The following is a 27,532-nucleotide window of genomic DNA, read 5'->3' as shown; positions in this document are numbered from 1 at the left end:
TCTGTCTCTCTCTGTCTCTCTGTCTCTCTCTCTCTCTCTCTCTCTCTCTCTCTCTGTCTCTCTCTCTCTCTCTGTCTCTCTGTCTCTCTCTGTCTCTCTCTCTCTCTCTCTCTGTCTCTCTGTCTCTGTCTCTGTCTCTCTGTCTCTGTCTCTCTCGGTCTTTCTGTCTCTCTCTCTGTCTCTCTGTCTCTCTTCCCCTCTTATGGTGACCTTCAATTAGAGTAGGCCTATTGATGTATGTATGTATGTATGCACATATATATACATACACCCACAGACACATATCTACATACACACAGTGTTGGCATTAGAATGTAGTTTTCCAGATATTTTAAAAAAAATATATTTACTTCAAATTAATGTTACATGTGAGTTGCTAGCTCAGATCCTGACCAATAAAGTCACCCAGATTCTAAGAACTATTAGGATCAGAACAATATGTGAAGAGTTGAGGAAATTGAACCAGCAAGTCTGCTTCTTTTCCAGAATTTTCTAAGGACATGGTTGTTCCTGAACGATCATAGCCAGTATATCAAAATAAGCGCTTTATTGAGTACAGTAAAAGGAGTTGCTGGTGAGACTGTAAATTTTTTCACAGAACAAATGATAACTCAGCTCAGGAGTCCTTTTGTCCTGGGGGGAGGGGGACATAAATTGTCTTAAAGTATCTGTCACACAGAATTGCTTTGCATTCATCATGCCAGCCTCCTGCATCATTCATGAATGTCATAAGAGTCTAAAGAATTGGCACTTCATAGTGAAGATGATTAAACAACCATTATACTTGTCTTTTCCTCCAGCACAGTACTTTTAAAGAGATTCCCTTCAGATCATAACCTAACCCTCCCCCATCCTGCTAGTATTGTGTCCCCCCCTATATCTGCCTTTGGATTTCTATTTGAGCAAAAAGAGCAATATGTCTGCTCGTGGTTTTGGAAGTCTTATCATATTTGAAGGATAAATGCCAATGAGTGTCCTGACGTTTACATGTTTATCCTTATCAAGAGAGTAATTTTGTAGATAGAGAACTGGATTTGGTGCCAGAAGACCTTATTAGGTTGCCATCTCTATTGTGTGTCTGACCTAAGACAAGTCTATGAGTGAATCTCTAATCAAGTCGCTAATGATTCAATAAATAAGAATTTTTAAGCTGTTACTATGTGCCAGTCATATTTCTAACCTCTGTCTTTAAGAGGCTTATATTCTAAAAGAGAATAGGGAGGCAATATGCATGTAAATGTTGTTTTTCAGCAATCCTCAGCTCTAGAACTTTTTCCATGAGGTTTTCTTGTCTAAGACACTGGGCTAGTTTCCCATTTTTTTTCTCCCAAAAAATGTCCCCACTTTGCAGATGAGGGTTGACTTGTCCAGAGTCACAAAGCTAGCAGATGTCTGATGCTGAATTTAAACTCAGATCTTCTTTACTCCAGGTCTCTATTCACTGCTCCACCTAGATGCTCCATGCATATAAATGGGTAAATATAAAGTACATACCAAGTGGAGGGAAAGTAATCTTAGAGGGAAGATACTAGTTTCCTGGGGATACCAAAAATGGTGCCTGTGCTGAAAGTAGCACTTAAGACTTGAAGGATCTGGGCGGGGGGAGTTATCTTCCAGAAATGGGCTTTAATTTATTTGCTTATAAAGTAGGGACTTTACATTAGACATTCCCTCAAGGATTTTGTATCTGCAAATCCTATGATTTTGGAGATCCATTTTTTAAAAGTGATATTGAATTGTATGGTAGAAAATTTCAGTATTATTTTAAATACTCAGTAATTTATTATGTCATTTTAATTAATTATTCAGATGATCTTTTTTCCTCAGGGGTTGGGATGAATTATGTACCACTAAACACAATTTATTATTATATACAGTCAAAGAACCTTAGAGTCAAATGGTATCTTCCATCAATCAATCAAAATTTACTAAGTGCTCAATATGTGTTAAATATTGAGCATGCAAAGACAAATATGAAAATAGTCTTCATCCTAAAGGAGCTTACATTCTACCAAGTAATACAACATGTGCCCATATCTTTTTATATTATCTATAGACTATATGCTTAGGAAATTCAAGATAATTTTACTAGTAGGTGAGGAATCAGGAAAGTACTAGAAAATAGTACTTGACCAAATCAGCTCCAATAGAGCAGTAATGAATTGAACCCGCTACACCCAGCGAAAGAACTCTGGAAGATGACTAGGAACCACTACATAGAATTCCCAATCCCTCTATTTTTGTCTGCCTGCATTTTTTATTTCCTTCACAGGTTAATTGTACACTATTTCAAAGTTCAATTCTTTTTGTACAGCAAAACAACTGTATGAACATGTATGCATATATTGTATTTAACTTATGCTTTAATATATTTAACATATATTGGTTTACCTGCTATCTGGGGGAGAAGATGGGGGGAGCAAGGGAAAAACTGGAACAAAAGGTTTTGCAATTATCAATGCTGAAAAATTACCCATGCATATATCTTGTAAATGAAACGTTATTAAAAAGAAAAGAAAAGAAAAGAATAATTGATCTGAATTTTAAAATAAATTAAGAGGTCAAGATGAAAAGTAAGTGAGTCTCAATCATGGGGCTCAATTTTTCCAAAGTTACAGGAATGTCCTGTGAGTGAAATGGTAAAAAAGTCACTTTGATTGAAATGTCGAATGTGCAAAAGAGAGTGATGTGTAATACACATGAAAAGGTGAAAAATGGAGCCAGGTTAAGAAGAGTTTTAAAAACCAAGCAAACGTGTTAGTATATCAGATCCTAGAGGCAATAGGGAGCCACAGACTATGCCACTTTCACTATTTCTAATTGACTTTCTAATTGTACATTGTTAAGAGAAATTATTGTTCATTAGAATAGGAATTCCTTAATGTGAAATTATAATTCAGTCCAATAAATAAAAAGAAATATATAATATAATCTGATGTACAGGCCCCTCGGTCTGAATATTTATTTCCTGAAATTACTTCATGAGCTTTGAAAACTCTAGTCTTCAATTATAATCTTCCCCTTTTATCAAAGATCTTTGGAAATTCTTAAAATGAATGGATTATTTTTAAAAAATTGATCAACAATTTACTGGCATTTTAGAAAGGTGGGGTTTCTTTCTGAAAAAAAATTATTCCAGGGTAAAAATCAGTTGGAAGGGCCATCTGACTTCCTCCTTGCTGCAGTATGTCAGACTTTAACTTTAATTTGGCCTTGGAAGGACCCTCCCAATTGTTCATTATTTAAGTTCCTTCTTGAAGTAAAGGGAGTCTGAAAAAAAAGTCAGCCTTGGCACTTTGTATTCTACTGCTCTAGCTTGGTGAGCTTGATTTTTGGTTGTTGCTGGTCCCAGTGAGATTAAGGAGAAAAAAAAAAGCAAAGCAAAGCTGTTCTCTAAGTTTCTTGATCTGTACAGTGGCAGATAGTCAGAGGAAGCAGGAACAATGAAAAAGGGAATAAATCCTAGAGAGGGCTGTGTATGCGATCTTTGAGAAAGAGTCCCGATGTTCATGCCAAGGCTTCAAATAGCAGGTCACTGCTTTGAAGAGCCTCCCAGATCCTGATATACCAAGCCACCTATATGACACAAAGCCTGTCGAAAGCTGAGGCACAGAGATAAGGATAGACAAGATATATGGTTGAATAGAAGACTTTCAATTTCCGTTTCTTAGGAAATGAACAAGTTTCAGATCATTTAAAAAAAAAAACCCTACCACTAAAAACAATTTCTAAACCAAGAACACATACATGATGTTAAAGAGTATTTTCAGATGATTGACTTAATCAGAATAGTTAATCTCAGAAGGAGAAATACTGTATTAATTTAAATATGGCAGGTGCTATCTGAGTTCATTGCAAGAGCTAAAGACCAATTATCTAGTATTTTTCCATAAAATTACATTTTCTAAAAAGAGACTTGAATGCAAGAATCTCTCCATCATAACAAGACTGCCAGCTTTGATGGACGTATCTGATGTTTATTGTAGCTTGTCATATTTACGCTATTGAATCAATGCTAAAGTTATCATCTTAGACCTAAGAAGAGAACCTGGAAAGTGAGTTTTTATACAGTGGCAGCATACCTTAATAAATAAAAGCAGTTGATAGAACCAGATTTGAATGAAAACTTCTCTTTAAGCCTTGAGTGGATGGGAACCATTTAAATAGGGGTATTGATCAATCACTTTACTTGATGTCCATTTGCCACAGATACAAAAAAAAAAGTATTGTGAAATGACATTTGAGTTTTAGCAATAGAAACTTTTAAAATGAAGTAGGAAAAAATAGCTTTTTCTCCCACCCTATGTTTTTTTTTTTAATAGAGAGATTGAGAAAGATGTGTTTACAATACAGCTTAATTAGATGGAAGAAAATGAGAAGCATCAGACAATGGGAAAGGGCATCTGTCTCAATGGGGAAAAATATTAAAAGAAGAAAAAAAAATGAGCTCCAAGCTGAAGCTTTGAAGATGGCTAACTATTAAGGGGATTGAAATGTTTAAGTATTAAGGAGTAATTAATGTATAAAATAGGAATCCTAAAGTTGGCTCAAGTGAATTTGCCAGAATACCAGATAGCATAATTTGATGAATCTGTGATTTCTCTGATAATGGTACTCTTTCATCCTGTGAAATTTATCCACAGCTTCCCATACATTTTGCATTGGAGTTAACCCAACATTCCAGGGACCTTCATGTAGCTCCTGACATTATGTATATATAAATAGAGTAAGTACTCCATTAGTTCTGCCTTAATTTCCCTATTAACTGGTCTACCTCATTTTAAAAAGTATTTCCATACTTTTATATACTCTAATATTCTTTTAAGAGATACTTCTCTTGTGGTACTGCTTATTAGTAATAGGTTGCAAGCTATTCGTGATCACCATGTGTCTATCACCTTTTGGATGACTTGCATTTTAATTATACTAAGACTGATATTCTATGATATTCACAGCAATACAAGATTGTGGGAAGAATAGTGATGTTTTTAAGATAGATCTTAGCTGTAGGAATATATTTATGGTTATTAAAAGCAATGTGCAATTAAAAAAAAAAAACAAACATCTAAACTACTCTTGTGATTTTCTGGCCTGTTGCCTATTTGAAGAATCTGTATTCAGAATACATAATAAGTTAGCTCTATTGTTGTCCATATAGAATTTTATTGTCTTTGCAAAAAACATTCTTTGTTCTTTTGTTTTCTTTTATATGGATGATTAGGCCAAAACTTTGGAGAGATCATGATCTTTATTAGTAGGCCGCAAAATGTTTTGGGCCACGATGCAACGAGCATAATGTCATCAAGAGCTAAGAACATCTGGAGAACTTTACCATTTATAATTGAATCCTTCTTTGATTTTGATCTATACTACATATCAAATAGTTTATATGAAAATACATCATGCTTCATGTCTCACATTTCTGTAATCATAGGATCATAGAACCATTAAATAAAATAATCTTACTGTTAGTTACTTCAAAGAAACATATATGATTTTACATATTTGTGGGAAATATCTTGTTGGGAGAGAGCATTTAATGGCATTTTGTTCTAATAAATAAAAAAATTAATCAACCAACATTAAGCACAGAGACATCTTATGTTCTCTCTACCTTTCAGAGTAAGTTAGCCCTGTAACTACAAAAATGGAGGATGCTGGAAATTCTTTGATGAAAGCCTGCCTATACCTTTCTCATACCTTCATCAAAGATAGTCTCAATGTACCTATCAAATTATTCTTACAAATATTTTGTAGATATGAGAAAATAGACATAGTAGTCTCTCAATTACATATTTTAATATCCATAAGGTCTGCAATTTTCTTCAAGGCCCTTAGTAACTTCCCTTCAAAAAACTATCCACAGAATCAGTCCCTCAGTGTGCTCAAAATTTTGTTACCTCCAGCATAAAAGTCCTCTGCATATTCTTGGTATAGTCAAGCTTTCCCCCCCTATCTTTGCTTTCTTTATTGTCAATTTCACTTCCTCACATAGCCATTCAGAGACTATTTTTAAAGTTTTAGTATGATCATTCCACTATCATGAATATTAAAAATGTTAATTATAAAACTTTTTACAGATTTCCTTCTCTGTGTTCATCTTCATCTTTTTCCTCCTTCCAGTTTCATCCTTTTGGTATTTTTGGCTTAGTTAATTCTTTAATGCAGATTTTTCTAATTTATTTTTCTGTTCATTTTTTTGAGGGAAGGATATGTGGGAATATATTATTTATAATCTACCTTTGTCTTTCTCTATCACATCTTACAAATTAATCCGTATTCTAAACTTCAGCTCCTTAAACTGTGGTTCTCAACTTTATACAGTATCTCATAACTGAATACGAGGATCACAAAATTGTGATTTATTATTAGCAAATGTTTAATTTGGTTACTTACATACTTGTATACCTGGGGTCATGTCAAAAATTCTCAGGCAAATTTGGGTCCCAAGTGGAAAAAAGTTTAAGAAGCCTTGTTCTAATCAAATGTTTTAAACCCTATTTTTTTGCTTGACAAGAAGATCACTGAATAACTGAATAAATGACTGACTGAGAAAGTTTCTAGGTTCTTAGACTTTTCTTATTATGGCTATTGATTCACATCAGATTCAATTATTTTATAAGGAAATTTATGTCAATGTCTGTTCTTTTATTGATTTCCCATTTTTAGCATCACCAATTTGTTTAAATAAGTCAGATTGACATTGCCTCATTCTATATCTTTTCATTTGTAGTCCTTCTAATTTGGTATTTAATTAACAAGTCGCTGGTCAATTATGAAGAGATTCAGAAATTACTATCATATTAATATCTTGTCATTTCCCTCTATTATTAAAAAATAATCAGTTTAACTTATGGTGATATCATTTTGGTGTTTGCTATGTCCAGATCTTCTGATTTTCTTCTCAAATAAAGTATGCATGATATGCATTCATAAAACTTTTGCACATTATGGAAGCTTTTGGACCCTTTTTTCTTACTCCTGAACACTGCTTTCCAATAACTTTCCCCATTCTCAATTTTACATTGAAGTTATCAAGCATGCAATTTTATAATGTTTTAATTGGGGGAGTCAATTAATTTCTTCCTTAAACTTGTCTTTTTCCTTATTGTTTTCATGCTGGTCTTTTAAGAAATACCAATCATGTTCAATGTTTTATAATGACTAATGTCCTGCAAAACAAAGTTTTTTTTTAATTGTCTCTGTGTTCACAATTAAACCAATTATAGCAAATTTTTTGTTTTGTTTCTTCAAAGAGTATTTGTGAGCCATCTTTCAACTTGATTGTAAATTTCCTTTGTCCTTCTGGTTTCATTCATAATGAGACTGTCAGAGTTTTTGTGATTCAGTTTCTCTAATAGTGTGTTTACTCATTAGACACTGGAAAAATATCTCAATTTAGAGTGTTAACAATTCCTGTAAGTTAATCTTTCTTGATATCCAGGAAAAGGATGATTCTTAGCATCCATTTATTTTTGTTTTTCATCACAGCAGTGGACAAAGTGGCACAGGTCTGAGAGCTATTTTTAATTTTTTTAAAAAAGATTTCTGTGTCTGATGAATTGCCGTAGTTAAAAAAGTTAAACAACAATTGGCCAGGCTAGTGGTTATAAACATGTCTATATTTAGTTGAGCTTGTTCCTAGAAAGCACACATATTTTCTTACCAGGAGCATAGATAATATAGAAGCGTAATATCAGAGCAATGATAACTGGATGGTATAAACTGAATTAGACATTCCTTTAAGAGCTTGTCCCACTAATTTAGGAGAAAGCCTAAATGAAATCGGTAGTCAGATGTACTTCATTAACAGGTGACAAACCTAATGATAATATAGAACAGCTGGGTTATTAAAAAAAATCTCTATGGAATCAGGATTCTGCCAGGGAAAGGAAAGAAAATGACTTGGTTACCTGTTATAGAGAAGAAGTTATGAGAATATGAATAATGTTACAGATTGAAACAGGAGCTCTCTCTGCCTTTGATTATTAGGTTGTCAGATGAAGGACAAAGCATAGAAGGTTCTCTGTCCTAGTCAAACAAATTTGCTCCAAGCCCTTTTTCATAAATTAATCAATCCTGCTTTTAAGTATGAACCTGCTTCCTCTTTATTAACCTATGTTTTTTCTTCCTTCTTTCAAAATCCCTGATAAAAACTTATCCTTAAAAAACATAATGTTAAGATTGGAAGGGACTAGAGAGTTGACCTAGTACAAGCTGCTTATTGTATAGAAGGGGCTTTTCCTGACATATCTCATCCCTTACTAAAAGTTGCCTTTTTTTGGCAACCCTTGAGATTTATCTGATTAAGGGAAATTCTTAGTAGAAAATTTTCCTCTGAAATTTGTCTGAAATACTGAGAGATTATTTGAAATGCCTATATCATATTGATGGTATGTGCCATAAGAAAAACTTACTCCTGGGTCTTTGTGCCTCCACTGTTAACTATTTCACTTTATTCATTCAATTTGGGCTGACTTTGTATGATTTTAATTTGCATGCACCTGCACATTGCTTTGCCACTGAAAAGAAATCTGTAGTGAAAAAACACAGTACTCTATCCTTGGACTTATTTTGTTTGTTTATTTATTTATTTAAGTGTTCATTCATTCATTTGTTTGTTTGTTTGTTTGTTTATTTTTTTGCTGAGGCAATTGGGGTTAAGTGACTTGCCTAGGATCAAGCAGCTAGGAAGTGTCTTAAGAGGCCAGATTTGAGTTCAGGTCCTCAAGATTTCAGGGTTGGTACTCTATCCACTGTGCCATCTAGCTGCCCCAACTTTATTTTATAGAAATTTTCTATCATTAGCTTGAATGAAAGCATAAGTGCTTGGTTACTCAAGATACAAAGCTGGGAACATAGTTTACACACTGTTTTACAGAATCAGGGTCTAAGAGATTCTTGAAAAGCAGAAAATATTGGACAGAACCTAAAAAGATGAAGATTAAAAGATTATTTTTTTAAAAATGACTCTAGAATAGTATGAGAGGACATGATTGGCAATGATTATGTTAAAATACACACATATTACAATACAAGAAAATGCAATATGAATAAACTTTGTGACATGATAATCAAAAATACAAATAAAATTTAGATTGTATAACTGCTACACTGCTAAAATGCTGAAGGTAGTGAATATCATGTCAAGAGAGAATTAATTGAAAGAGTAAAAACATTTTAGCATGGAGATAACACCATTGTAGTTTTGTTGTTCAGTTGTTTCAATCATGCTTGATTCTTTGTGACCCCATTTTGGGGTCAAATATTGGAGTTATTTTTCTTCTTTAGCTAATTTTTTTTCAAATGAGTTACTGAGATAAATAAGGTTAAGTGATCCAGAGAATATGTCTCTGAGGTATATTTGAACTCAGGGAAATGGGTCTTCCTGACTTCAGGCCCAGGACTCAACACACTATGGTGCCATCTAGTTGTGCTTGTAGTTTTTAAGTATCTATAAATTTGTCAGGTAAACTAGATGGAAATAGATGTAAATTTTATATTGAAAAATATCTGACTTTGAATGACTGCCCAGCTACTACCTTTGTGATGGGGAAAAATTCTTTGATTCTCTGTTTCCTCATATGTAAAAAAAGAGTGGGTTAAATTTGGTGATTTCCAAGATAGCTTCCAATTCCAAATCTATCATTTTATGATCCTAAGTTGCAGAAAGGCAGATTTCAAGAGAACTTTCTGAAAATTATAATTGCCCCAAAAGTAAATAGTGGGAGATAGTGAATTCCCCTTCACTGGAGTTTCTGTAAACAAAGGTTGCATGATCTCATCAGGAATGTTATAGATAGGATGTTTATAAATTAACAGCATAATCCCAGAGGTTTTCCATTTGTAAAATTATGATTCTATAGTCTTAAGTTTCTTTTGTATGTTTGTCCACTACATCCTTAATTAGATGGTAAGTAACTAAAAAGCAAACTGTCATTTTCTTCATTTTCCTTCCTTCCTTAATTTCTTCCTGTGTGTGTGTGTGTGTGTGTGTGTGTGTGTTGTAGTGATGCCTACAGCCCACTTCTTAGTATTACATTTTTAAATGTATAAAATACATGACATTTCAAAGATAGACAATTATACTGAAATATATGATTATCAAAATGTAAAAAGAAAAATAAGTTCAAAGACTTTAGGTTAAGAACCTGCATAGTTTTTATAGGATTCTATTTGGATTAAAGAAACTCCAAAATAAAATGTTGTTATAAGAAATCATTCTTTTACTAACAGAGTATAGGCAAGTCCTTTTATGACATCTTTTTAGTTAAATCTTAAGAGTTCCATAAACTGGGCTACCTTATAGATGGACAAACAGAAATGTAAACAGATCAATAGATGTGCTCAGTTTTTTAGGACTGAGACTCAGATTAGAAGTTTGATGGAAAGAAGCACTAGAGCAGAAGACAGGGGCCCTGGCTTCTAGTCCCTCTGCTTTTTTATCCATAACCTTTAGCCAGATGATCTCTCAGGTCCCTTCCAACTCTAAGATTCTATAATTTTATGACTCATTGGCAGACTTGGCTTAGTACAGTCAGGCTGTGCTACTTGAACCAACAGATGTGTGCGGCAAGCTGACATTTCTGTGTGGATGAAAAGATGAGATGATTACAATGACTCCATTAGCTGGTTTTGTTTTGGATGATGACATGTTTTGCTTTTTCCTAGCCTGTAAAATCTCACTGTCCCAAATCTATAGGCTATTCTCTAACCTGACTTGGCAGTGTGTGCTCTTTTGTAAGCCACATGCTTTCCAGAAACCTAGAGCCTCATCCTTTTAAAATATTTAACCAGATGCCAGGGGAGAATAATATTTTATGCATCTCTGAACAATTTTAGAACACAGCCTATGAAAAAAGCCAAAGCCCTCTCTTTGTATATTAGGTTCCCTTTTTTCCAAGCTTCTGATATTATGAACTTAGTCATTCAGAGGTTTAACTCACAGTGCTAGAAAACAAACAACTGTTACTCATTTGTAATATTGCTTAGTGAGTAGTTCAGCAGATGTCTCCTCCTCTCACTTTTAAGTTATAGAAGATATTTTAAAGTTATAGAAAGATGAGGACCATAAAAACAGAATATGCACAGTATTCCCCCTTTCTTCTAGCTTTCCTGAAAAAGCATTATAAAGGAAAAAAGTATGTATATATGTGCATATTATATGATTATATATATTATATAATATGCATATATATATGAAACAAGAAAATTTCTGGTTATTTCCCTTCCTGTTTTTGCCTGGATAATAATAGATGATTATTATTATGAATGTAGAGTAATGGTTACTTATTATTCAAAAAAAGGAAAGAAAGAAAATGTATAATTTTAAGGATTGACAAATGCTTTATATTTGTTACTTAATTTTATTCTCACAAAAATTCTGCAAGACAGGTACTTTTATTAGTGATATTTTACACATAAGGAAGCTGAAGCACAAAGCACAGAGGAAGTGATTAGCTCAGAATCATAGAGCTAAGGAGTATCTGTGGCAGGATCTGAATTTAGAGTTTCCAAGACTCAAAGTCCTATGCTCTATCCACTGAGCCACCCAGTTCCCTGAAAAACCAAAGTAGAACATATAAGCATTTTTTTACTACTATATATGGCATTAAGTATAATTCAATAAAAAATAATATGATGTGGGAGGGATTGTCATTATGATTAAAAGATCATAGAATCATAGATATAGAACTGGAAGAATCCTTATAGTCTATCTAGTCCAATTACCTCATTTTACAGATGAAGAAACTGAGATTCAGTGAGTTAAAATGACTTACTCAAGTTAGTAAGCAACAGGAGTTGGATGTAAACACAGGTTCTCTGATTCTGAAATCAATGCTCTTTCCATTGATTGTGCTGTCTTTAATGGGCTATTATTTTCTCATCCTAGTTCTCTATTGGGTTCAACTATTAAATAGAAATAATAGTTTCCGCAGTTAATAATGACTGAAATGTTGGTTTAGGAATAGATAGAGTAACATAGACCCACTTGAACAGTAGACTAAATATAAAGCTTGCTTTTTTTTTTTTTTTTTTTTGAGAATCTCCCACTAATTCTTGCAAAGCCAAGCGCTAAGGATCCCCTGACCTTCAGTTTCTTAATAAATTGGTAGTGATATGATATTCCTTCATAGAATATTAAATTGTGACCTCCAATTAAGCCAATTTGGATTTCCAGGTCAAAATGAAAGGAAAAAAAGAGCACAAAGATCATGTCTTGGTAATATTTTCCCATTTCTTTAGATGTGCTCTATTTCAATTTGCTGTAACCTATCAAGGAAGATAAGTGTATTGATTTTTGGTGTTGTTTGTTAACAAAATTTGATACTCATCTTATGCTTGATAAGTTTGCCACTGCCCAAGGCTCACTTTGGTTTATAGTACAAACTGGAATTCTTTATGCAAAGATAAATGAACTTGGGCTGGGAAGTAATATTGGAGACGCCCTTCACCCCATATTGCACTCTCAGTAACTTACTGCTTTTTGAACATGGTATAATTAATCAGAAGCGGTGCATTGTCTGAAATAATTGCTGGATGATTTCCTACACCCCACCCAAGAGAATCAGCTTATATTAATTTGCAGTTCTTTAAACAGGAAAACAAAATAAACATAGTCTGAGCTACCATGCTAGACTTCCTTTTCTGTTGTTATTATTGGTTTTGCTTTTAAGCAAAGGAAAAATCCTTCCCGCTTTCCCCTCTGTCCCCCTACCCAGACCTTCAAATACTAAAAAAAGCCTTGCACTTTAATTAAAGTCTTTTGTGGGTAAGGGCAAGAATATTGCCAAAGTGTATCAGAGTGTTTCTCTGAGAAAGAAAGAACATCCCAATGAAAAGTCAGTTAGTTCATGGAAATTCTTTTAAAGAAGAAAATCTTATTTTCCGCAAATCATGCTGAGCTCTGAGATGCTTTGGAAGCCTGCGCTTCCTAAAACAATTTACGTCTTCAATTAAGGAAATAATATAGGTTAAACCCTTCCTTCTTTGCAGAGGTGAAGGGGGGTGGACTTTGGCTGTAGAATAATGGACTAGGTTTATGTGTTTGTTAGTTTTGCTAACTTATTTTGTCTTGTTTTTCTTAATTTTTGTTTTGTTTTAAGGGCTAGAAGCATATTGGGAGATGATGAAATAGGAAAATGAAAGTGATTTAAAGGCAAATATATCAATAAATTCTAAAAGAGTTAAGTTCTTCCTAGTATATACCTTAGTGCTTATTATCCCTTCTCACTATTTTCTCTCACTGAAAGAATCATGGCATCCCAAAATGAAAATAAGTTAAGAGATTTAATACAACAATATGCAATACTTTTCCCTTCTGCCCATTCTGCCATCCCTATCGGCTAATAACTTTTCACTTCTTTTCAAAGTTAACACCACCCAAACGAATCTTGCAGTACAGAGACCTGATATATTACAGAGACTTTAGGACTCGCTTCCAAATAGACAATAACAAGGTGAATTATAGCCAGAAAACAATGTGGAAGAAAGTCCTATACATAGTTCAAGAAATTCAATCAGATAGTTACGTAAGGGAATATTTGACTTGACCAATTTAATTTAATAAAGATTAATAAATAACTATTGTGTGCCAGGCACTGTTTTAAGATCTGGGGATACAATAAATAAAAAGAAAGCTAGCCTCTGCCCTCAAAGAGCTTTCAATGAAAAGGGGTAGACACAAACATGAGGCAGGAAAATGGTGTTGGAGGAAATCAAGGATACCTGGTGGAAGGGCATTTTGTTTTGTGGAGTTGAAAGTCGGCAGGGCAATAGATGCAAAATGGAGTGAGCAGAGTGCTTTCTGCTCTCTTAAAAGGAAGACATTGGAAGAAACATGATACTCTATCTTCTAGCTCTCTAAGTAGTATGGAGAGGAGACTGAAAATGATAGTGTCTATCAGGATTTGAGTTAGATAGCATAGTGTGAGTTTAATAGTGATGAGTTCATTCTAGGAGGGACATCTAGTTCCTTAGAATTTACATCAGGTAAGGCAGGATATCCAAAATGCAGTGAGACAATACTTTCTGCGAAAGATGTTACAAGTGGAAAGAATGTTGGTTCTGAAATGATTCAAATCTTGGCTCCGCTACTTTAAATCTCAAATCAATCTTCTTTTCACTATATCATAAGATTCCCACCTCTTGGATAATATCATGATATACATATGCTTTTCAAATCTATATGTAGAACTTTAAATATATTTCTATTAAATTCCATTTTATTCAATTATCTTATTTATCCAGCTTTTTAACATTTGAGGTTTCTAGTTTTATTACATGGCATGCTTTCCCCCTTCTCTACCAACTCTGTCATTTTCCAATTTAATAAGCATGCCATCAATAAAAGAGTCCAAATCATAGATTGTTTTATTGGACTAAACAACATATGTTTATTCTTTGTTGTAGGACAAAGCCCAGTGGCACTCCAGGAAAGACTGCTCTTTTAGGTTGGGATTGATTCATTTGTTAATAATTGTTTTGAGTTTAATTATTACATCAATTCAGAATCCACTTAACTGTAAGATATCCTATATTTCCCCACTTTATCCATGAAAATATCAGAGAAAATTGTTTGAATGACTTGCAAAAATCAATTCCTATTACACCTATGGCATTCTCTTTCTTAATAATGTATAGTAAGATTGTCAAACAAAAAATGGAGGGATGGAGGAGTAAAGTTATTTTGGAACATATTGTTATTAGGGAACTTATATAGAATTTAGCATTATTAAAAAAAAAAAAACTTTCAGAGATGCTAGTAGGGCTACAATGCCTCTCATAGCCCACAAGACAATCATATACCGATGCATTGCAGCTTTCCCAGTAGCCTTTATACTACCTTTCCCTGAAAAAAGAGGAACTTGAAATACTATCCTTGTAGGTGGGAAAGGAACCCCTTTCTGGTTAAATGTCTATTTGGTTCTAAGAAAACCCTCTTTCAAGGAAAAGAGAGAGACAACATTTAGCTGGCTGAAACTAGTTCTGTAGTGATAGGCTAAAGAATCCTATTAGTATTTGTTTAAAGATGCTTATTTAGACCCTATTGGTGATATGCCTAACTCGTAGGTGGTATTGTCGGCTTCTCAGTTTACTCAGCAATAAATCCACTAAGACTTTTGCAGAAGAATAAAGATGTTCTTTAAAAAGTATGAAATTTCACTCTCAATGTTCCTTTCCTTCAGTGTAGCTTTACCTAAGCTTACTTTATCATCCATTTTTTGTTTATTTTATATTTTACTTAAGGTAGACAAGATAGATCATAATAGCTATCTACTCAATAAATACATGCATAGCAGAGATATTGGTGGGAAAAAAAAAAAACTTGTATTATTTACTTGGGAGTCCCTGGTGGGTCCCTCAGTAATGCAAATATGTTTTATTGTACAGATTACTTCAAAAACTGATACAATCTGTTACAGTGTTTCCCTGGGTTTCCATGTATCTTAATTAACCACAAATTAGGAATAGTTTCATGCAACTGGTGAGACAGTATGTGAATGTGACATGTTATAATATAAAATCCTAAGTATGAGAGCCATTGCAAAGGAAGATGGAAAATGCGCTCTTAGTCTAAGGAGATGAATAGTGGATTTAGACTCAGGGACTTTGGGTTTAACTCCTAAACCTCACACTAACTGTGATTCTAGGCAAGCCTTTTCATCATATTTACCCAAATATAAACAGGGTTAATTCTACTAGTATTCGGGAATAACTTTGTGTAGTAGAATTTATATAGGCTGGAGGAGACACTTATCTTCTCTGTAAAGTAGAAATGGTAATAACTGTGATGATACCTCAAGGGATTGTTTTTAAGATCAAATGCCTGAATATTTGTAAAGGGCCTTATAAAGGGTCTTGAAGCACAATATAAAGGTAAATTAATCATTATTATTTTCTACCTCAGGACAACTAGGTGATACAGTGGATAGAATACCAGGATGGAGTAAAACACACACACACACACACACACACACACACACACACACACACACACACACAAGCCCTCACATTTACTAATTATGTGACCTTAGGCAAGTCAATTAACTTTGTCTCAGTTTTCCCATCTGTAAACTGATGTAGAAAAAGAAATGGCAAACTACTCCAGCATCTTTGATAAGAAAACCCTCAATGGGTTTGTAAAGAGTCAAACATGACTGAGAGAAAAAGAATATTTGATTTAGCAAAGGGCATTAGTCATATCTATTGGGCAAAGTATGTCCCAAAACAAAATGCCAATAATTAATACATGGAGGACAGGATGTGTTCATAGTGTAGAAGTGTTTCCTTTAAATTCATAAAGAAGATAAACATTAAAAAGATGCTCTTATAGCCCAGATAAAATGAGGAAGATCTGACAGTAATTGCTTAAATGAGATTGGCAATTTAAGCAAATTTGGGCTGCATGGACAAATAATCTATACCCAGCAAGACAATTGGTGTGCTGATGCATTGTGGCTTTCATGATAGCCTTCAGCACTCCATTTCCCTTTTCCCTGAAAATTTAAACCTAGTTTTGATCACAGTAAGACATGCAATTCATTTTCTGTTGTATTGTGTCAAGTTGCTGAAGAGATGAAGAGCATTAATCAGACTATAAGTGCATCTCCAGCAACTATCTGGCACATGGCACAAAAATATTCCTGCTTATTATGCCCTAATTATTATTCCTGTTTTTTTTGGTTCTAATCACTCCTACATAAAGTAAAACAAGTTCCACAGTATATTTTCTACTAGGTTTTCTGGTCTGATTCATTTTAGTTTTAAATGATTCATTTCCAGAAAGATTCTTATAACCTATTTGATCTTACCAGGATCAGATGATTATAGATTTAGAATTTTAAGAAACTTTAGATTATCTAATGCAAACTCCTTATTTTATGCATGAGCAAATAAAGGTCCAGAAACATTAAATGACTTGTCTATGATTACAGAGGTAATCATTGCACTGATTTCTAGGTCACATGTGTCATGTTTACTATTTGGGGATAAAGTGCAAATGCTTTGACTTCAAATTATCAAATGGAAATTATTTCAGTTAAAAGTTTTACCTGTTATCATGACTTCATGATGCAGTGTGCTTATCCAGATATATTGTTAATTTTAGATTTCAATATTTCCTGCATGCCTTTTAGAGTTTAGGTTTATTTATAAAATGCCAAGCTAAAACTAAATACATTTCATTGTCTAATTCCATTTTGTCTTCTGGTTACATTTTACTTTCTTCCTGTATCTGGAAGTGGGTCTTAAATTGTTTTGTGGAGTAACAGGACTCTGATCTATAAGAATCTATCTCTTTGTGCTATCTCTGAAAAGAAACAATTTCTTTCTCCTTCCTTCCTTCCTTTATTCCTTCCTTCCCTTCTTCCTAGTGGAACTGTCACACAGTTAATAAGTACTGAGACCAGATTTGAACTCAGGATGATTAGTATAACTGTACCACCTAGCTGCCCCCGAAATATCATGGACATGAACAAAAAGTCAACCTGCTTGGCTGGAGAGACTATTTTTGTATTTTCCTTGTTTATATCTGTTCAATCATCAAATTCTACAAATTGGAGTTTGGTTTATCATTTGGTTGATTACTTAATCTTGAGAAAATGATGGGAGAAATCTTAATAATGTTGATTAAGCTTAAAAGTGTGTCAATCATTCATTTTTAGAGAGCCGGTTGTTAAACATTTACCAACATGCTGCTGAATTCACAAAATAATCTCCTATAGTTTCCTAGGTTGGAGCAAAATCGTTAGGAACTAAACAAAACAACATCAGCTGCTTGGAAACTTGCTAATTCTGCACTGTTACATGGCCAAAATGCCACCATAGCATTTTTCCCTTTGGATGAAATGATCTCTTTTTGCTAGTAAGCAGAAAATTTACATGGTTCTGATTATTAATAAATATAATATGATTTTAACAGAAGTATGGAGAATACACTGAGCAGTGCCAGACTCAGCAGACATGGCACATAACATACTTGCCCTGTCACAGAAATAAGAGTCAGCAGTGGATTGTGAGGAGCATTTCATATAGTATATGAATGCTTAGAAAAGAGTTGGTATAAAATCTATATCAAAAAGATAAATAGGACAAAACCTACATCCCACTGACTAGGATGAGAAAAGAGCTTGATCATTCTTTTTTCTTCCTGGGCCCACATTCCTTTTATGTATTACCAATAAAAAACATAAATCATTAAATTGATGTCCTTTAGATTATGAAAATGCACAGGGACTTTATTGTCACTTGGCAGGTTCAGTCCTATTGGTAGATGTGTTTGGTGTATTCATTTTTACATAAGGATTTAAGTCTTTACTTAGGGAGATTTTGTATTCTCCTCTTTCCCCTCCTCTTGCAAAACTAGAATTATTAGAATTTAGGTGCTTTGAGTGCTAGTACCTTCCCTTTGTTGATTCTCTCTAATTAATAGTAATAATATATCTAATATTTATAATCTTATATTTTATTATATAGACATAGTTTTTCCTGGTTCTATTCATTTTGCTTTGTATCAGTTCATATAAATATTTCCAGATAGAAATTCAAGCTTTGAAGAAAATTAAAGAAATGCTATAATAAGAAGATAAGGAGGGAGATTATTCTCAACACTGAGATCAATCTATAGTAGCATTTATGGGGTAGTGGGACATATAGATATGTGTGTGTATATAGATATGTGTGTGTGTATATATTATTGTATATATTATATATATATATATATATATTCATTCATATCTATATGTATAGATGTACATACATATCTATGCTTACATAGATATATTTATGTATATACACACATATACATATCTATACATTCACAGATATATATATACATATATATCTATATGCTTACACATACATACATAAAATGAATATGTGTACATATATGCACATGCATATATAGGTTTTACATAGCTGTTTTCATTTCTACCACTAGACTATTAGTTCCTTAAGACTAGTCTTTTGCCTTTCTTGGGATCCCCATTACTTAACATAGGGCTTGGAGCATAGAAGATGATGAATAAATGCTTACTGACTTGAAATAGTAGCTCTTGGGAATGAAACAGGAGAATATAATGATAAGTTTTCCATGGTTTTATTTTCCATTGTTTTTAACTTCTTATTTTATCACACTGACTTTCACATTAATAGTGTTTTTTTATGTCAAGGGATCCCAGCTATGTTGACCTTCAAGTTACTAAATGGATAATTGTGTGTCATAATTTTCTCAGTTGCTTTTTACTAATGTGTTTCAGAACTTAGAATTATTAATGAGACGGTGGATAATTTAAAAATGGAGAATGTAGAGAATATGTATATATAAGTATATCATCTCAGAATAATTTTTATGTATTAGATAGATAGATAGGTCACTATGTATGTGTTTGCGTGTGTGTACACACACTTATTATTTGTGTATAACCAGAAACAGGTCAGTTGGTGAGAGAAAGAGAGAGAGAGAGACAGACAGAGAGAGAGAGAGAGACAGAGAGACAGAGAGACAGAGAGACAGAGACAGAGAGAGACAGAGAGAGACAGAGACAGAGAGAGACAGAGACAGAGACAGAGAGAGAGAGACAGAAAGAGAGAGAGACAGAGACAGAGAGAGAGACAGAGACAGAGAGAGACAGAAAGAGAGAGAGACAGAGACAGAGAGAGAGAGACAGAGACAGAGAGAGAGAGAGACAGAGAGACAGAGAGACAGAGAGAGAGAGAGAGAGACAGAGACAGAGACAGAGAGAGAGAGAGAGAGAGAGAGAGAGAGAGAGAGAGAGAGAGAGAGAGAGAGAGAGAGAGATGATAGATTAGTGGAAAGGAAAATCTAATACTGTAGTGATTTAAATTGCTGCCCATGATTGTCACCCATCCTGTGACTCATAAAATTCTCTTGCCTCATAAATTCACTATATAAGGCCCACCCAATGTACTGAGGTACTGAAGACTTTTCATATTATTTTGTTGTTAGCAGAAGAGCAGAACAGCCTGTTTTGTCCCCTGCTCTCATTACGTGATTGAATCCATTTTGTTTTCTAGTCATGAAATTCCCTAACATGCTTTTATATTACTTATATCATTCTTTGTAATATATCGGAGCCAATTATCTTCCCTTGTAGATGTCTCCAAGTCTTTGGACAAGTCTTAGCTTCAGTTTTTTAGAAACTGACTTCTTAGTTTTGTATCTATTGATTAAGTCAAATTCAAATTCATAGGTTAACTGTTTGATTTCCTTACGTAGTGCTGGGAATAGAGATCTGGGCCTGGAATCAGGAAGATCCAATGCTAGCCCCACACACTTACTAGTTGTATGACCTTGGGCAAGTCATTTAATCTAGGTACACCAGTTTCCTCAATTATAAAATTTGGGTAAGAATAACATGTGCCTCACAGGGCTATTGTGAGGATCAAACGAGATAAAATTTGTAAAGTGCTAAGTGTAGTTTCTGGAACTTCCTAAGTCTTTCTTTCCTTCCATATTTCCTTCCTTCTATCTTTCCATCATCTTTTGTTTCTTTTAATACCTCCATTCTTCCATTTTCCTTTCCTTCCTTCCTTTTTTCCTTCTATTCTCTTTCCCTTTTTTCTTTCCCTTCTTTCTTTCCTACCTTTCTTTTTAACCTAACTATATGCCCATCCAATAATAAAGTAAATGGTGAAATAGTAAAGTAAACGGCACAGTCAATTTTACATTAAATGTTCATAGAATTTTTGATTTGTAGGTTATTTATAATCTTCATTCACTGCCCAAATCAGTCCATGGTCACAGACAATAGGACTATTTAAAATAAATGTATGTATATATAGATATAGATACATGTGTAGATGTATGTGTGTGTGTATATACACACACATACGTTTATTGCCAGGAAGATAGGGAAAATTAAGTCTCTGCCTCCATGTTTGATGATATTTCCAAATATAATAATATAACACAACAGAAAATTTCCAAATTAGTTCATCTCAACTTTTTTTTCTATACTTCTGTAGATAATTGAGAAATATGTAGTATCCTTTGTTCATTAAGATAACACTTCTGATCCACTATTAGAAGAAAATATGCTTTGAAAGGTTTAGAAAGAAATATTAACAGAATTATCATGATCCATTCCCATATCTATCCATTAAATAGTTTAATATGACTATAAACATAGGGAATATAATTCTAGTAGAATTGGTAGAATTCTAGTAGAACACTGGTAGAAGTTTAATGTCTGTGTAGGGTCAAGATTCTTAACTTTATTTGTGTATGGACCCCTTAGGCAATCTAATGAAGCCCTGTGGAACTCTTCAAAGAATAATGTTTTTAAATGTTTAAAAAGTACTTAGAATATAAAAGGAAATTGATTACATTTAAATAGTTATTTTTTTTCAAGTGAGTACAACCAGGAGAACTTTGTACACAATAATACCAATATTGTCCAATGAAAAAACTAACCGGGTGACTTGGCTAATCTCAACAATACAATGATTAAAGACAATTCCGAAGCATCGATGATGAAAAATGTTATCTGCTTCCAGAAAAAGAACTGATATTGTCTGAATAAAGACTGAAGTATACGGTTTTTTCTTTCTTTATTTTTCTTTCCTTCCTTCTGCCTCCCTTTCTTTCTTTCTTTTCCTTGTTTCTTTCTTTCTCTTCTTTCTTCCTTTTCCTTCTTTCTTTCTTTCTTTCTTTCTTTCTTTCTTTCTTTCTTTCTTTCTTTCTTTCTTTCTTTCTTTCTTTCTTTCTTTCTTTCTTTCTTTCTTTCTTTCTTTCCTCCTTTTGCACAAAATGACTAATGTGGAAATGTTTTATGTGATTGCACACCTATAATCTATATTACTTTATTATCTCATGGAGGGAAGAACAGATAGAATTAAGAACTTAAAACTTTTAAAAATGTAAAAAATGTTTACATGTAATTGGGGAGAGAATATAATAGTCTTTTAAAAATAAAATAATATGAAGGATGACCTAAGTGTATATATGAAATACCCATTCTAAAAACCCCTGCTCTAAAACAAGGGAAAATATACATCATTTGTATTAGCCTGACCATATTCTAAAGATTGTGTTCAGTTTTGAGCATTATTTAAAGGGAACAGAAACAAACAGGAGAGGGACTAAAGGAAGTTGATCATCTTAATGGAGAATAGTTTCAAACTCAGACTATATGAGGAATAGTTAAAGAAATTAACTATGAGACTGGAAAGGAGATTTAAAGAGACAGTAACATCTATAGTTTACATAGTTGAAGGACTTTTCTGTGGAAGGAGGATTTGACTTATACTGTGATTTTTCATGGTCTTGAGCAAGAATCAATATATAGAAGATACAGAAGAACAGATTTTGATTTTAATGCATTTCTAAGAATAAGAATTGTCCCTAAAATAGAATGGACTAATTCATGATAATGCAAATAGGATGTGGAGAGCTAGCCTTGAAGATAGGATGACCTGGATTCAAATCCTCCTTTTGAGACACTGACTCAGTGTCTGACATTTGAGATATGGTTGGCAAATAATTTAGCCTTATAGTACCCCTCACTGCAATATAACCCATCTCACAGGTCTCCAAGGCTATAAATTGCACAGCAATTATGGATCTTGATTACTAGAATTTCCTCACCAAAAGTTCCTTATATTAATAATTTCACATATCAATTTCCTATAACCCTCAAAAAACAAACAAATGAACCCCTTTATAATTTATTTTCAAATTAACACTAAGCTATTACTGCCAGAGATATCATTCAGGAGATTCCTAAAGTTAAACTAGATTATTTGTAAAGTGCATTTTGAGTTCAAAAAACTATAATTATAACAAGAAATGGGGATTATGTGGTGATTAAGGAAAGACAATGTGGTACATTGGGACCAATATTTCATTTAAAGCCACAATCCTGATATGGTCCAGGGTAAATGTAGCTATAAGCCTCACTATATAGCATTGCCAGAAGAGTGCTGGACATTGCCTTGAAGTGAGGGACACCTGAGATAGAATTCTGCTTCAGACTAGTTATATAATGTTGGGCAAGTCACTTAATCTCTTGTAGACTCAGTTTCCTCATCTATAAACTAAGGGAAATCATAGCCCCTACCTTCCAGGGTTCTTTTGAGGGTTAAACGAGATAGCAGATAGTAAATTTTGCATAGATCGAAGAATTAATTAAATGTTTTCTGTTACTTCTATTATTAAAACACTTGACTTCTCTGAGTTTCAGTTTCTTTACCTGTCAAAAAAAGGTATTGGACCAGGTAGCCTTTGAGGTACCCAAATCTCTGATTCTAGATAATTATCGAAATTCTAAGGCTGGGTAAGTAGGGTGTGATTAAAATAATCTGGAAGAGAACAAAGAAATCACATCTAATTTATAAGAAAATATTTATCCTATAACTTATCTTTATTATTGTAAAAATCATTTCCTGGATAGTATGATGGATAACTAATGTGAATCGATTCATATAATGGATTGAACAGAATACTTGGGATATGATATAATGAGATTTTACAGGTTATTGTTAACACTCATGCTTTGATTTGTTTTGTTGTTTTACCCACTTTTGAATTAATCCAGGCCAGTGCATCAATCATTTGGTGCCATAGAAATAAAGAATTAAGAGTGGTGATGATGGCTTTTGCAATTAATCTACTTAAACTAAATTGTTCAAATTCTGTATATATGGACAGATGCCATGGATAATTCATGATCCCCAAATCTCTAATTAACATGAAGAGGTTTGGAGTAGGCTTGTCAATAGAGGGTGGTAAACATTGCTGTGTATACAAAATTAGTCACAAACTCACCATTAGTTATTGAAAGCTAAATGGAGGCAGTGCAGTGAATTATTTTAACTTCCCCTAAAGATTTAGAAACTCAGAAGAGGAAAAATGAAGCAAGGATAATAGATTATACGTATGCTGAGCACACTGGAGTATCTAAGACGGTGACCTTTAAGAGTGGACAGAACAGACTCTCTCTCTCACTAAAGCTGAATTTAGTTCAGTACTTGGTGATTGGGTGAATTCAACATGTACTTCTAATCCCAAACATCCCTACAGTTTGCCTTGGGAGTTTTGGACAATCTATATATATATGTTTTTTTTTTTTTTTTTTTTTTTTTTTTTTTTTTTAGTTCACTCAGTAGAATCATACCCAACCTTCTGGCTGGCACAGATGTGTATTAACTCTAAGAGCAAATGTGGCCAAGATATATTAGGATCCTCAGTAGATGTCAAAGAAATCAAAATTGATTATTCAGTGGAGCATATTAAAGCATTTCTAAAAGGCAAGCACATGTTCTTGGGAGCTCAGGAAGAAAAGTTTCATATCAAAGAGAGCCATCTACATTCAGAAAGAGGAATGTGGGAACTGAGTATGGTTCACAACATAGCACTTTCATTTTATATAATGCACATATTGGATTTAACATATATTTCTAACATGTTTAACATATATTGGACTATTTGCCATCTAGGGGGAAGGGGGGAAATAGAACATAGGGTTTTGCAAGGGTTAATGTTGAAGAATTATCCATGCATATGTTTTGAAAAAATAAAAAGCTTTAATAAAAAAAGGTAAATGTTAGAAGAAATGCCTGTGATGAGAGCCTGCATAATATGATAGAAAGAGCATGGATTTATTGTCAGAAGACTTGGGTCAAGTCATACCTCTAATACTTTCTAGATACAACTTTAGTCATGTCTCTGGACCTCAGTTTCCCTACCTGTGAAATGAAAGAATTGGACTAGAATGGCTTTGCGGGTCTCTTCCAGATTTGAATATAGTCCTTTGAGAATTTCATTTATTACTTCATATATAATGATAAAGAAATAAGATTTTTTACTTCCAAATTTAGATTATTTTCCACCTATGCTACTATTTTCAAAGGGAGTGAAGTAGTAGAAACAATGGAACCTGCAATTTAGTTTTTAGAAGTAACTCTTGGTTGTGAAAATACCCTATGCTTTTCAACTTTCTGTCAACTTAGCCAGAAGCATTGAGAAGTTAAATGACTTGTCTATAGTCAAAGGTTCACTTGTCTTAAAATCAAGACTTAAATCCAGGTCTGAATGATTCTAAGGCTGCTATATCCACAGTGCCACAATACATAATAAAAGTTATAATTTGATACATGGAGTCTTTTTTCTTAAATTCCCTTTTCTCTTTTATATTTTTAAGTAACAATGGAGTATGTTAAATAATATTAATGACAACCCGTTGACCATTATTAATTGTTTTAAGATATAATTTCTTAGTTTAGATATCATAGTATTAGGACTTTCATTCAGTTAAATATAGTCTGATAGTATGACCCCTTTTCTTTGGCATGTGGTTGAGAAAAATGTTTTTATTATCATTTTTTTAATTGTTTAAAATGTTAGAGAAAATTAAAAGGTCTTTTGAGTGCCCCACAACCACCACAGTTAGAAAACATATTCCTTTTTTTATTTAAAGGTTTTAACACTTGTAAGTACCTACCCAATGGGCCAGAACTACAAAGCATGGCAGTTGTATTTGTCACAATGTGTATGTTTCTTTTCAACATTTTATTTTCTGGAGGGTGCTCTAAGTGTTCAGCGGAGGATATAAAAATATGTCTTTGGGCCTTGGCATTCTCTTAACTTATATAAGACACTTCTGGAGATGGAACTGGTGCTTCAATGAATAGAATTTACTTATAACTAAGAGGAATCGAGGGCTAGTCTTTCATGTTATACATATACTGTATAGGATGTTAGATTAATTCCACTATTGAGGAAGGAAGGAGTGGAGAAAGGTTTTTGTCACAATGCATTAAGATCTCAAACACAAAGCATTGTCTGTCCTATCCCATTTCCCAAAAGCAATGGGAAATGTTGAGTAAGTCTTTTTAACATCTGCTTTGCTATTAATTCATTTTGCCAGCATCTTTAATTTAGGGTGACAGCAGACTCCTAGGCCCTGGACACCATCACTCTCAATAACAAAATATTGTTGTATGAGGGATGTTTTCCTCTACTGCTGTTTAGAGGCAAATCTCAGTAGCTTCACTGCAACTTGCGAAACCAAAGGAATTAGGCTGACATCTCCCTCTCTCCTTATCTTTTGCAGCTGGTGCTACATATATCTTTGGGAAAAGTGGAGGACTCATACTCTACACATGGCCTGCGAATGACAGACCCAGCACACGCTCAGATCGCCTTGCTGTGGGCTTCAGTACGACAGTGAAGGATGGCATCCTGGTTCGAATTGACAGTGCTCCAGGACTCGGTGATTTCCTCCAGCTTCACATAGTGAGTAATGAACCCCAAGCCGGATATACTTGTCCCTCAAACTTTTTCTTATGCTGTAGTCTAGGGAGACACAATGGACTAATCCAGATATGTGCTACAAGTGTGCCTTTATAAAAAAGTAGCCTTTGATACAGTGTTGTCATCATATTAGTGATATACGTCCATTCAGCCCAATGCAGAATTTACAGAGTCTGGGACTGGTTCTAGGGGAGCTGTTGAAAGGGGGAAGTTGGTGCTCTGCCTCTGCTATGCTCTGATTCTGCTAAGACAAGTGTTGAAAAAGTTGATCCATTATTCCTTCTCTTCTTTGATGATAGTTCAGCCTCTGATTACCTGACAATCTAGTTTGCTTGCTATATGAATAAAAGAAAATCATTAATAGTTTTATTAATAATCTCAGGTGCAACTAGAATAGCAGATTTGAGTATTAAAGATCTTTCAGGCTGTTGTTTTCTTGGAGATTTTTTTGAAAATGAAAGGTATGGTGAAGAATGATAATCAGAAGGGAAGAAAAACACCACGCTTGTTCTAAGCCTTGTGTCTATAAGCTAAATGAGCATTTACACTTAATTATTTGATACCATGTGGACTCGGTGCAATTCTAGGAAATTTAAATGATTTGGGGTGGAAAATTGCCATGCTATGATGATAGAAAGTATTTTTATAGCAACAATTAACCCATTTTATAGTATGTGCAGTCTGGAAAAAAAATGTAGGCTAAAAAAAGGATATGATTCTCATCTATAAGTACCTAAGTGCAGTTACCAAGAGTGAAGAGAGGAATTGTTCTCATTAGTTAGCAATGACAAGACTAGAAAGAATGGATTTAATTTGGAACAATAAAAGTTCAGTTTTAAATAGCAGGAAAAGGGAAAGCAGTTAAGAGAAAAGATCAACTGGGGAATGCAGCCAACTCTTGAAAGAAGGAAAATAATCAGATTTACCTAGAAAATTTTGAGTCAGAGACATGGTATTTGGAGAAAATCAAGAGTTTTGATTAGATCACTGCTTGCCGCATTTAGATATGACTGTCTTTAGTTTAGGAAGCTACAACAACTTCAGCTGTAGCTACTAAAGTGTCTTTCAAGAACTTGTTATTTCAAGTAACAAAGAAAGTGAGCAGTTTGCCATCCTGATTCCCCTAGCTGGTAGCATTCTCGCTTCCCTCTGAGCCGCGAATGCCAGGCAGTTCTGGGGAGGAGAGAAGGAATGGTTAGAAATTATAATTTTAAAGACATGGAGCTGGCCCTAGAGTCCAACTATGAAAATTTACGT

The 27,532-nt window shown here is 33.8% G+C and overlaps 1 protein-coding gene across 26 annotated transcripts in view; it reads left to right on the top strand.

The window, feature by feature from the left end:
* The window catches only part of NRXN3 (neurexin 3), a 2,041,643-nt gene that overhangs the window by 1,530,528 nt on the left and 483,583 nt on the right, over nt 1-27,532 (top strand). For all 26 annotated transcript variants that reach the window (XR_012486454.1, XM_074289860.1, XM_074289857.1 and 23 more), the window contains one exon: nt 26,076-26,257. Coding sequence is in view for 25 of the 26 variants with exons in the window: in XM_074289860.1 (XP_074145961.1) it covers nt 26,076-26,257 (182 nt within the window). In the remaining variant the exon portion in view is untranslated. The remainder of the gene's footprint in view (nt 1-26,075; nt 26,258-27,532) is intronic.

The sequence above is a fragment of the Sminthopsis crassicaudata genome, chromosome 2 (genome assembly GCF_048593235.1).
Source record: "Sminthopsis crassicaudata isolate SCR6 chromosome 2, ASM4859323v1, whole genome shotgun sequence".
NCBI classification, from domain to species: domain Eukaryota; kingdom Metazoa; phylum Chordata; class Mammalia; order Dasyuromorphia; family Dasyuridae; genus Sminthopsis; species Sminthopsis crassicaudata.
The sequence above is the reverse complement of the archived record's forward strand: the minus strand, read 5'-3'. Positions and strand labels throughout refer to the sequence as shown.